This window comes from Triticum aestivum, chromosome 6D (assembly GCF_018294505.1).
Source record: "Triticum aestivum cultivar Chinese Spring chromosome 6D, IWGSC CS RefSeq v2.1, whole genome shotgun sequence".
In the NCBI taxonomy this organism is placed as follows: Eukaryota; Viridiplantae; Streptophyta; class Magnoliopsida; order Poales; family Poaceae; genus Triticum; species Triticum aestivum.
Genome location: NC_057811.1, coordinates 160663487 through 160675129, shown reverse-complemented (window position 1 = coordinate 160675129; position 11643 = coordinate 160663487). Strand labels below are relative to the sequence as shown.

Here is an 11643-nt window from a genome sequence, read left to right as displayed (position 1 = left end):
CTTCGGGCCCCGGGAAACATCATCCGGTAACAACCCTACATGCTGTTTGAGGCTAGGTCTCATTATGACCACGAGGGAGTCGCCGGTAAACCAGCTCTTTGTGTCTAGCCCTAGAGATTGTTTCTTCTTGCTTGTCGCTTGTTCCTCTTTGGGGAGCCCTGCCCCTCCTTATATATGTTGAAGGGGCGGGTTACATGTGGAGTCCTATTAGGATTAGGACTAGTCTATCTCTAATACAAACCGGATACAAGTCCAGGTCTTAACTCCTTGTAAGACAAATATTCCTCACGCCTTTCCTCTTAGACCGGCCCATCATAACATGAGTCGGCCTTCTGGGCCTTGTCACCGTCTGTCCCGCCCGCCGGGTTACCAGTGAATCATAATGTTCAGTTAGGTTGCTTGTAAACCGTCTGGTCTGTGTGGGTCGCCGGTGAATCACCAAGTGTCAGCGGGGTCTCAAATAAACCGCCAAGTCCGGCCGGGTTATACTTCCGGCCGGTTTACGCCGCGGGGTATATCCCCGACAGGTTGCAAGTATTTGTTGTTTGTGTGTAGGTGTTGTTTACATAGTGTTGCTTGGTTCTCCTACTGGATTGATAACCTTGGTTTCATAACTGAGGGAAATACTTACCTTTGCTATGCTGCGTCATTCTCTCCTCTTCGGGGAAATACCAACGCAGGTACAAGCAATCAGGCGTCTACGACGGATTTGGGGTAGCGGCTCCCCGTGCACAGAGACCTAGGCTAGGGGGTCGGGGAGGCCGCCCCTCCTGCCCCCCCCCAGGGCCGGGACTCCAGCCCAGTTACTTTGAGCAGATTATGGAGAATCACTGTCTGGAAAATCTTGGGCGAAAAGAACTTGATTGACTTCCAAAATCTTGACAGGATTGTGTAGAATCCTAGTGCAACCCAAAATCGCCACAAAGCTTGGATGCTCCTAGAATCTCGATATTTTGGAGATTCCCCCAAAAGAGAACTATTCGAATTAAAGAGCACCCCTATTGTAACACGTAATTGCTGGCAGAATGCCATCATCCCATCCACAACCCTCTCCACACATCGGTCAAGAAAAGAACTCGCACGCCGCTGGACCTGCCTCACCGGCCCAACCCTCTCCGTCGTCGGTCTTGTCTCCGGGCGACACAGTTCTTCCTTCGCGCCCCTCTGCTCCCTCTGCCCCCGTTGGTTCACTAGGACACTGAAGCCAACCACCGGCTCTCTACCCCTTCTCTCGACGGCCCCTTCGGCGTTGCAGCTGGACGACCACCGCCTCTCCACTTCGAGGCAATAACGTCGATGGGTGGATCCTGTACAAGCAGCCCACGGGAGTTATTTCTCGACTCTATGTACTTTTTTTATATGCATAGATGGATAGATGGAGTGATCTATATGGCATAGATGGATGGATGGATTCATTTTTTTATCAGCAATACTTTATTTCTCAAATGATAAACATGTCATTTACAAGAAGTTGAGAAATAAAACCGGGGATAGAACTTTCTCAAAAATCAGAAGACGCAGTACTATAGGAGTGGCTAGCTAAGCGATCAGCTACCAAGTTTGCTTCACGAAAGCAATGAGGGGATGATACCTTTGCAAAATCACAAAGTAACTGATTGCATTCTGCAATCGTTGCAACCTCCTCGCCGTAATAATCTTCTTGTTTTTGCATGGTCTCCACCGCAAAACTAGAATCAGACTCAATATGAGTAACGTTGCATCCGATCCTCGCTGCCAAATAAAGATCATGCTTGCTGGCCATGATCTCTATTGAATCAGTACTACTAACGTATGGTAACACCCATGTTGTAGCTGCAATAAATGACCGCGGTCATCACATGCAACAGCTCCTATAGCACCATCAAGAGACTGTTGAAAAAAGCCACCCACATTAATTTTTATAGCTTCCTTGCCAGGCCTTTTTCAGATCAAATTATTTTTTCCTTCAGAGACTTTAGGAGATGCAACTCTAACAGAGTTTGCAGTTAATGCCCTGATATCAAGAGCTGTTCTAGCCGGGGTTTGTATCAACTCTCCCTTTCCAATTTGGCGTCATTGCCACCACACATACCATGTTGCGACAATTACCAACTCTGGTATAGGAACTTCGCCCGTTCCCGGTAGTAACTTTCACAAAATTTCCAAGATGATAGAGCCCGATCTGTCTTGGGCAACGACTTGTCTGATTGTATCTCCTAGCCCCAATTCAGTCCAGACCTCATGTGCTCGAGAACACGTGAATAGGCAATGTTGAATATCTTCCACCCCGATCAAACAAATAGGACACTGCGGAGAACATGGTATGTGGCTTCCTGCTAGAATACCATAGTAGGGTAGATTCCCTCGCAGGCCCTTCCACAGGAAATGATTTATTTTCCCCGGTAAACGCAAGCTCCAACAATCCTTCCACACTGCACTAAGGCCTACAACCCCTTGCCCATCAACTCGGTGTGACCGTACTCCATGCTGGTGTTCCTGCTCGCGATGATAAGAAGACCGAACCGAGAAAGTTCCAGAGCGTGTGTAGTTCCATGCAACAAAATCATCAAGACCTTGAGTATTCACGCGGATTTGTAAAATTCTCAAAAAAAGATTCCGCACGAAGCAGATTCTGGGAGAATTTTCTGAAATCTTGACCTTCAACCCACCACGCACGTACGAAGGTGGATCTTGTGGATTCGAGTTGGAGACCTACACGGATCGACGGGGCGCCCCTCTACCACCGCCTACTTAATGCGCCTAGTCTTAATCTGGTCACGCTCCAGCCTCGCCCCCGCCAAACCGCCCTCGACCAAAACTCTCGGCAGCCGAATTGATGTCGATGGCGGCAGCAGCGAAGTCGTCGTTTTTGCTGGACGTGAAGCCATGGGGCGATGAAACCGACATGGACAAGCTGGAGGAAGCCGTACGAAACGTCAACATGGAAGGCTTGACCTGGGGTGCCTTGATTTCTCTAATTAATATACGATCTCTTCCTCGAAACAATAATAGCTCTGAATTAGGCGTCTTAAATATTTCAGCACCATATATCCATTTACTTATCTATGTACTGTATATGCCAATTTGATTGATCGGGTTCTAATAAATCGACTATCTATCGACATGCAGCCAGGCTGGCCCCGGTCGAATACGGGGTGAAGAAGCTGCAGATAATGGTGACCGTCGTCAACGACCTCGTCTCCGTCCACGGCCTCATCGAGGACCACCTCTGTGCTGCTCCGATGGACGAGTACGTCCAGAGCTGCGACGTGAGCTTCAACCCGATCTGTAAGCAATTTTCCTGCCTAGCTGGTTCCTGCTTTAGTTTGTCCACGCTTTTGTTTGGAACTAATGTCTGCCTAAACTTGCCTAGACGTTGCAGGAAATTTCTCGTCGCATGCTGCTGGCGGTGGCGGAGAAGATTAGTATGCCCTAGTTACCCGGTACTTGAGAGTCTTGACTCGTTGCAATACATTGGAAGCAGTCATGATTTTTATTGCAGGAGAATGTAAGTGAAGCATGATCGCTCTGGTTTGCCCATGCCAAGATTTACAACACTTCTCTTTATTGTCGTTGAACATGGGAGTCCTTCAGAGCCGTCTGTGGTTCAGTTCAGTACAATAAATAAATATACTATACAATGAAACTGCTTGAATGAAACCATGACGTACCATTGCATTTAGTTCCCGAACCAAGCACACCCTAGACTTCCTAAGTTGAACCTTGTTTGTTTCCCGCCTCACTCTTGAATTAAGGGCATCTTCAAGGTGGACCCGCATCCGTCCGGACTGTGCTATCCCGGTTGTGGAAGCCATCCAACGCGGTCCGCGGGGCGGTCCAGACGCGTTTGGTCCCGCAAATTCGAGACAAAACGGGGGGAGTTTTGTGGGAGTCCGGACACCCGAAACGTAGGACTCCCCCGTTTTGTAGGAGTCCAGACACCTGAAACGTAGGACTCCGACACACCCGGCCCACTCAATCCCTCCTCCCGGTCCCATTTTCTTCCACCCCGCCCCTTCTCCCTCTTGCTTTGCATCCGCACCCTTCACCTCTGCCGCTGTTGTTGTATGTCTCTGGCCGTCACAGAGGCATTGTCGGATGTCCGAATCAGCACCGACGCACCCGCTCAACGGAGTTGTCCACCCTAGAGCCGTTTGTACCTAGGTACACCCCGACCCCTGTTGAAAACCTCCATGGCGAACACCATGCCTGGCAGGTGTTCGGTCAAATGCCATTGAGCTTATTTTAAAATGTTATATGTCGTTCTTTAGAGTATGAAGGATGATGAACTACTTGACCATGAAGGATGAGTTGTTATGCGATGCATGACTAGCCGTATCCGCGGATTCCATAGCCAAGAGCAGGGGGGCCCTTTTGGGAGCAAGTGCATGAAAAGTTTCACGTACGAAAGCACATTGTGCCCTACGACATGTGCATCATTCAACCATGCAACGTGAGGTCGTTGTCGTATCGCTGGCACGCTATCCAGATCAGCGTCACCAAGTTTTGCGACGTGGTTCGTCAGCTCGAGGCAAGGTGGTCATTGCACGCGGCAGATGACGAGATCGTAAGTTTTACTTCATCTTACTCAACTTGTTGATGATTCATTCACTCAATGTTGGTCTACACATTATATGCAGCCCGCACTCGCTGCCGTGGTGTACCACAAGACAGAGGGACGGCCATTTACGTGCACACATTATAAGATGAAGCTGAGGGGGGAGTATATGTGGAATGACATTATCCGTTCATGAAAACTTGTTGGACATCTGGGTTCTAGTCAAATTAGAGACATTGTTGTACTAGACTTAATTTGCATGGTATGTATGAATAATTTGTGCTATTTTCTATCCGAACTGTGATGAATATCGGTCGGTTTGCATGAATTTCGTCCGCTTGGTTAAAATGCGGTTTGAAATATATGCAGTTACGGTTGGATAGCGGCCTCTCGCATTCGTGTCCGCGGACTGATTCTCCCGTCCACGTCCACGGACGGATGCGGAAGAAAATTTGTGGCTTGCCACTGGAGATGCCTTGTTTGCATTGCAGCTGGAACGTCAAACAAACGCATTACTTGTGAGGACAACGTACCCTTACCAACCAGTAATGCATACAAAAAGGTACGTATAGTTAATTAACAGCTTATGCGGTACACTGTAAGAAAAAATAGCAAATGCAGTAATAGTAGTATAGGATATCGTTACTAGGACGTGGCCAGTACTAACAAAACGTCAGCAAATCCATAGCTGACAAGGCCACAAGGGAGACGAGTAACATACTAGTGGCACTACGTAGAAGGGCCAAAGAATAGAGAGAACAGAGAGGATGAGAAAATGTTATACAGCTTAGTAGTTACTGTTACTCTATAAGCTAACTGTATTTCCAGGCAACCAACCAGCTTAGCTAGCCAGTAGTAGTACGTACGTACACTGAGGTCAGCTCCGCCTAGTTGTGCGAGGGCGGGTGCCTGCGCACGGTGTGGTAATCGGCGGTGAAGGGCACCCGGCCGTCGAACGGATTCTTGGCATCCAAAGAAAACTTTGTGCTCCTGAAACGGTTAGAGTCTGTACTCTCCTCCTTCCTCGTGATCACCCTCTCCTTTAGACCCTCTGCGGGCGCCACTTCCATCCAGGCCAGCTTGGCCTGAGCACCATCTCCTTGGTCGCCGGTGGCCGCCATTGTTGGTTCTTGAAAGAGAGAGCGGCGGTGACAATGTCAGGGCCGAACATGCCTCTCGCTACCCAGTGTGGAATAAACACAGAAGTATGGAACCTTGGTGTCGGCGGTGAAGACTTACCTCTGCGTGCAGCGGCGGCGAAGGGGCGCCCGAGCGCGGCGAGGAGGAGGACGCAGAGCAGGAGCAGCAGGCTGGCGCAGTTCATGGTAATAACCGCACTACCGAACTCTGAAATCTGACGAGTCTGAGGAACGGAGAAAGCAAGGCTGAAACAACGGGGCTAGTTTAATTTATAGCTAAGGCTGGTCATAGTGTGGAGTAACTTAGACTAGTAACACGCATATGCATATGTTACTAGTCCTCTATAGTCCATAGTGTCATATATTAATATCATAGATAGTCTTATTTATTGTCATGCATGACACATAGTAGCATCACATTTATTATGTTACAGTATGTACCTATGTTATTATAACCATCTCTCTCTTCTTTAATTGCCTGTCACATAAGCATGTTTGCAAGTTCCAAGTGCATGATACTATTTATGTTACCCAATTATGGCTAGCCTAATCAAGCTAGGAATAGGGGAAGGCGAGATCGGAGTTGCGGCGTGCACACGATTGGTCAAAGTTGATTGTTCCGCTAGGCTGCCACTCACTCTACTAGTACTGGTAGTGGTTCCAGGTGGTACGAACTTGGGTTTTCTATAGGGCGCGGGCGAAAGTCTGTCCCTTGTCAAGTTGTCATTTGTCAAGCTGCGGCGTCCCAAGAACATGTCGTGAACCGCGGACGCTCTCCGAGGGAGGAGGGTGTTTTCTTTTCCTCCTCCGGATTCAGCAACCAAGGCGACGGCATGCATGCCGATCGCAGAGCCCCATGCATGCGTGCGTGCGTGCCGGGGCTTGGAGCTTGGTCATGGTTCCGATGGCGATGGGAGTATAATACGGCCGGTGCCCCGAGAAACACGTAACAGGAAAACCGTTGATTAATCCCTGCGTGTGTGGTGTGGCGGACGTTGAGTCGTTGATGCGTAGTCGTAGTGGTGAGTACTAGCATTCTCTTGAAGGATCGCAGTACAGTGCATGAACACGTAGTACTCCTTCATTTCATAATGTAGTGTGCCCGTATTTCTTCAGATCTAAGTTTGATCATAGTGGTATAATTTTTGCTCCCGTCGTAGTTGGTCTCGTTGGTTAAATTTACGATCAAACCTAAATCTTGAAATGTGTGGGCGCACTACATTATGAAACGAAGGGTGTAGTAGTACGCACGATGGTTTGGTTTACAGGGGAGTTGGGAGCTTTGGTAGCCGGTCCTAATCATGTGGAACGATTGATTCCAAGAACGACTAAGCAGTGATGCTGCTGTTAGTATTTCTCTTGTAGCGAGGAGAGCTCGTGATCCTGGTCTGAACTCCGAACCCTGGGTCGTGGAGAATCGGTGCCACTGTGCTAGACCCTTGCGCTGGGCGTGATGAGACAGACAGTCAACTCGGTCTTTCGGAAGGGATCCCAGCTTCCAAGTGTACGGTCAGCTTGGCTTGCGTGATGGGGCAGGCACCGCTTGCCGTCTCCTCTTTCCACGCGCGGCACGGCTGAGCGGATCCTGGGTCGGTCATGTGCCACGCATCGCGCGGGCGTCTCCACCGGTCCACCGTCGCATGCTCCACTCCTCTGCACGTAGACTCTCGGTGCCACGTCCTCTTCGACTGTATGTATACACAATACGCACTTCTGTGTTCCGTGCCTGGAAGAAAAGGCGCGTGAAAAGAATTAATACGCACTTCTGTGTTCCGTGACTGAACCCAGCTGGATACGCAGCGGGATAGACTTTTTTCCCCGAAACCTAGGGCTCCCTGGTGGCGCTAGGGTTTCGACGTGAAAACCGATCGGCGGCCGCGAATCTCATCGGCAGGCCGCCCCAAGGACTCGGCGAGGGTGATGGCTACACCACCCGCGACGGAGACAACGCAGGAGACCTCGGGATCGAGCAACACCAGATCGGCGAGGGAGAAACTTGAGGAAGCGCTGGGAAAGCTGGACATATCCGAGCAGGAGGCGACTCCTCTCGTGATAGATGACCGTCTTGATGGTGCTCCGGTGAAGTGGTTGCTGGCGGGTAAGGTTCTGTATCGCAATCAGTATCATATACACACCATTGGCAATGCTTTGCAACCGGCTTGAGGAAACCCTAGAGGACTGCAGTTCCGCTCGACTAGAGCGAATATGTTTGTGGCTGAATTTGAGTCTCAGCGAGATCGTGATAGAGTTTGGGCAGGATCGCCTTGGCACATCAACAAGAAAGAGGTCATCCTGGCCGAGTTTGAAGAGTGCATGCGCCCAGATGAGGTCAAGTTCAATCGCCTGCAGGTTTGGGCTAGGGTTCTTAATCTACCCTATAATTTGAGAGATGATGCATGGAGCCTCCCAATAGCCCGGATGATTGATAAAGAGGTTCAGATTGCTAAGTTTGATCACAACGGAGGCTATCTCCGAGCTGGAGTTTCGGTGGAGGTCAATAAACCACTTAGGAGATGGGTGCTTATTGATTCGGCAAGGAGGAAGAAGGTGGATTCCTATGACATACAATATGAACAAATTCCATACTTCTGTTTCTCTTGTGGGCGGCTGGGCCATTCGGATCTTTACTGCTCTAACCCAGGAACACGAGATGAGAAGGGAGAGCTTCCGTTTGGGTCGACATTGCGAGCTCCTGATGAGAACAGGTATCCAGCAGGCAGCGAAAATTCCTCCAGGGGCCAGAAGTCTGACCATAGCAGCAAGCAAGAGACGAGGAATTCTAGCACAAAATCCAAGCAAGATGTGGGGGAGGAGGTGGTCTCGCCCTTAAAGAACAAAGAGAACACTCGCTATAAGAGAAAGGAGGGACCGACCGCAGTATATCAACCGAAGCAGTTGCTTCTTACGGCAGCACAAAACCCTGATGATCGTGATCCGAGTACAAGCACTACGGGTGGAGAAGATGATGAGGATCTTGTTCGTGAACCAAAGAAGAAGAGGCCTACGCCTGACAACTCGGCAGAGACCGGCGATCGGTCCTGCCCAGCCCAATGAGTTGCCTCTCATGGAACTGCCGGGGGCTTGGGAACCCCGAGGCGGTTCGAGAGCTTCGCAGCATTGTGAAGCTAGAAGGACTCACTCTTCTCTTTGTCATGGAAACAAAAATTAAGGGGAAGAGAGTTGAGGACTTGCAAAGACATCTAGGCTTCGGCGGGTGCTTTGAAGTGGATAGTGTAAGCCTAAGTGGTGGCATCGGGATTTTTTGGTCACATGATGTCATTGTCGATCTTAAAAACTATAGTTCTGGACATATTGATGCTACTGTTAAATACAAAGATCAAAACTCCTTTCAGTGGAGGTTTATTGGTTTTTATGGAGCGCCTCGAGCTGAAGATAGACATCATAGTTGGCGTTTCCTACGTACTTTGTATTCCATGCCGCATGCGGCCTGGATTTGTATGGGTGATTTTAATGAAACTCTCTACGCTAATGAACACTTCAGTCGGGCAGCTAGGCCAGAGAGACAAATGAGAGCTTTCAGAGAAGTCACCGATGAAGTGGCCCTCCAAGATTTGGGGTGGTCGGGCACAGCTTACACCTGGGACAATCGGCAGGCAGGTGATGCAAATGTCAAGGCGAGGCTGGATAGAGCCTTTGCCAATGAAGAGTTCCGGCAACACTTTCAATACATCAGAGTCAGACACTTACCTTCTGTTGAATCTGATCATTGTTTTGTTGTAGCGGAGATAAAGGAAAAGCTTATGAACATGTCACGAGCAAAGAGAAAATTTAGATATGAGCGCATGTGGACTATTGCCGTATTGTTGCTGCAGCGTGGCAACACTACAAAAAAATTATGTCATACTTATGACACTTCTATGACGATAATTGTGACAAAACCCGGTATCATCATAGATGTGGTGGGCTCCTACTTCTATGACAAAAAATGATGACAGAAAATGGGCTTTTCGTCCTGGGCGGGCCGGAGACGCAGCTGCATGACATTCTTTGGGCCGTCCATGACGGAAAAAACCGTGGTAGAAGCGAGGGCGAGGAAAATATCGGGTTGTTCCCGGTTACGGTGGGTGGTCGGGGCCGAGCGATGCGCGTTTCTCTTGTACACGCACACGCGTGGGTGCGAGGCGTTGGGCTCTAACTGAACCTGAGCGATTGCACTGCAGGCTACGCGTTACTGAACCCGAGCGATCGATCGATGGCTGTTAACTGAACCCGATCGAGCGATTCCTTCGCTACTGTTGCTAACTGAAGCCGGTCGATGCTGCCTCTGGATGAACAGTGAGCGTTGCTGGGGGGGTTTGGATTAACAGTTCCCGGTGGGGTGGATAAACAGGACCCCGTGGTGTTGCCTCTGGATGAACAGGACCCCGATCGATCGAGCCGGTTGGGGCTGGATGAACAGGACCCCGTGAAGGGCAGGATGAACAGGACCACCCCGTGGAGGGCAGGATGAACAGTAGACGGTGGAGGGCTGGATGAACAATAGCCCGTGGAGAGGTGGTTGAACAGGAGCCCGTGGAGAGGGCGGGTTGAACAGTTGCCGGTGGAGTAGCGCGCGGTGGAGGCTGGATGAACAGGAGTTCGTGGATGAACAGTCGCAGGTGGAGGCTGGAGGAGGTCGACGGTGGATGAACAGTAGCCCGTGGAGGCTAGAGGGGGTTGACGGTGGAGATGAACAGTATCCCGTGGAGTCCCGTTTTGCGGTACGCCACACCCCTCCCGATGAACAGGGCCCCCGTTTCGACCGTAGCGCTCCAACACAAGTCCGTTTCCTCCATTTTACGGTACGCCACACCCCTCCCGATCAACAGGACCCCCGGTTCGACCGTAGGAGGTCCGTTTCCTCCGTTTTGCGGTACGCCAGACCCCTCCCGATGAACAAGATCCCGTTTCGAACGTGGCCGGTCGAACACAAGGCCGTTTCCTCCGTTCTGCGGTACGTCAGGCCTCGTTTTCATCGGTTGTTCCGTCCAAGCCCTCCCGATGAACACGACAACGCATTTCGTTCCGGCCCAGCCGGTTGGCTCCCCATGAACACGACGACGACGTTGTTGGGAATCGTAGAATAATTTAAAATTTTCCTACGCTCACCAAGATGCATCTATGGAGTCTACTAGCAACGAAGGGAAAGGAGTGGATCTACATACCCTTGTAGATCGCGAGCGGAAGCGTTCCAATGAACGTGGATGACGGAGTCGTACTCGCCGTGATCCAAATCACCGATGACCGAGTGCCGAACGGACGGCACCTCCGCGTTCAACACACGTACGGTGCAGCAACGTCTCCTCCTTCTTGATCCAGCAAGGGGGAAGGAGAGGTTGATGGAGATCCAACAGCACGACGGCGTGGTGGTGGATGTAGCGGGTCTCCGGCAGGGCTTCGCCGAGCTTCTGCGAGAGAGAGAGAGGTGTTGCAGGGGAGGAGGGAGGCGCCCAAGGCTTAGATGTTGCTGCCCTCCCTTCCCCCCACTATATATAGGGCCAAGGGAGAGAGGGGGGCGCAGCCTTGCCCCTTCCTCCAAGGAAGGGTGCGGCCAGGGGGGAGTCCTTCCCCCCCAAGGCACCTCGGAGGTGCCTTCCCCTTTTAGGACTCTCCCTTTTTTCTTATCTCTTGCGCATGGGCCTCTTGGGGCTGGTGCCCTTGGCCCATATAGGCCAAGGCGCACCCCTTACAGCCCATGTGGCCCCCCGGGGCTGGTGGACCCCCTTGGTGGACCCCCGGACCCCTTTCGGCACTCCCGGTACAATACCGATAAAGTGCGAAACTTTTCCGGCGACCAAAATAAGACTTCCCATATATAAATCTTTACCTCCGGACCATTCCGGAACCTCTCGTGACGTCCGGGATCTCATCCGGGACTCCGAACAACTTTCGGGTTTCCGCATACATATATCTCTACAACCCTAGCGTCACCGGACCTTAAGTGTGTAGACCCTACGGGTTCGGGAG

General features: G+C 50.8%; 2 protein-coding genes across 2 annotated transcripts; one reads left to right on the top strand and one right to left on the bottom strand.

The window, feature by feature from the left end:
- Window positions 1-2776: 2776 nt before the first annotated feature.
- LOC123141382 (elongation factor 1-beta) lies at window positions 2777-3709 on the top strand. The gene is made up of 3 exons (XM_044560549.1): window positions 2777-2939; window positions 3109-3267; window positions 3353-3709. Exons 1-3 carry the CDS (start codon window positions 2816-2818, stop codon window positions 3403-3405), a joined length of 336 nt encoding a protein of 111 aa, XP_044416484.1. The 5' UTR covers window positions 2777-2815; the 3' UTR covers window positions 3406-3709.
- Window positions 3710-5113: 1404 nt separating this feature from the next.
- Window positions 5114-5927, bottom strand: LOC123141381 (uncharacterized). The gene is made up of 2 exons (XM_044560548.1): window positions 5777-5927; window positions 5114-5666 (listed from the first exon to the last, which is right to left on the bottom strand). The coding sequence occupies exons 1-2, from the start codon at window positions 5859-5861 to the stop codon at window positions 5425-5427; spliced, it is 327 nt and encodes a 108-aa protein (XP_044416483.1). The 5' UTR covers window positions 5862-5927; the 3' UTR covers window positions 5114-5424.
- Between the last annotated feature and the right edge of the window lie 5716 nt (window positions 5928-11643).

Bases quoted from the DNA above. Each gene is read 5' to 3' on its own strand.
- LOC123141381 (XM_044560548.1), bottom strand. From the start codon at position 5,861: ATGAACTGCGCCAGCCTGCTGCTCCTGCTCTGCGTCCTCCTCCTCGCC. The intron at 5,667-5,776 runs GTAAGTCTTCAC...CTCTCTTTCAAG, and splicing joins CGCCGCCGCTGCACGCAGAG to AACCAACAATGGCGGCCACC.
- LOC123141382 (XM_044560549.1), top strand. From the start codon at position 2,816: ATGTCGATGGCGGCAGCAGCGAAGTCGTCGTTTTTGCTGGACGTGAAG. The intron at 2,940-3,108 runs GTGCCTTGATTT...ATCGACATGCAG, and splicing joins CATGGAAGGCTTGACCTGGG to CCAGGCTGGCCCCGGTCGAA. The intron at 3,268-3,352 runs GTAAGCAATTTT...AAACTTGCCTAG, and splicing joins CGTGAGCTTCAACCCGATCT to ACGTTGCAGGAAATTTCTCG.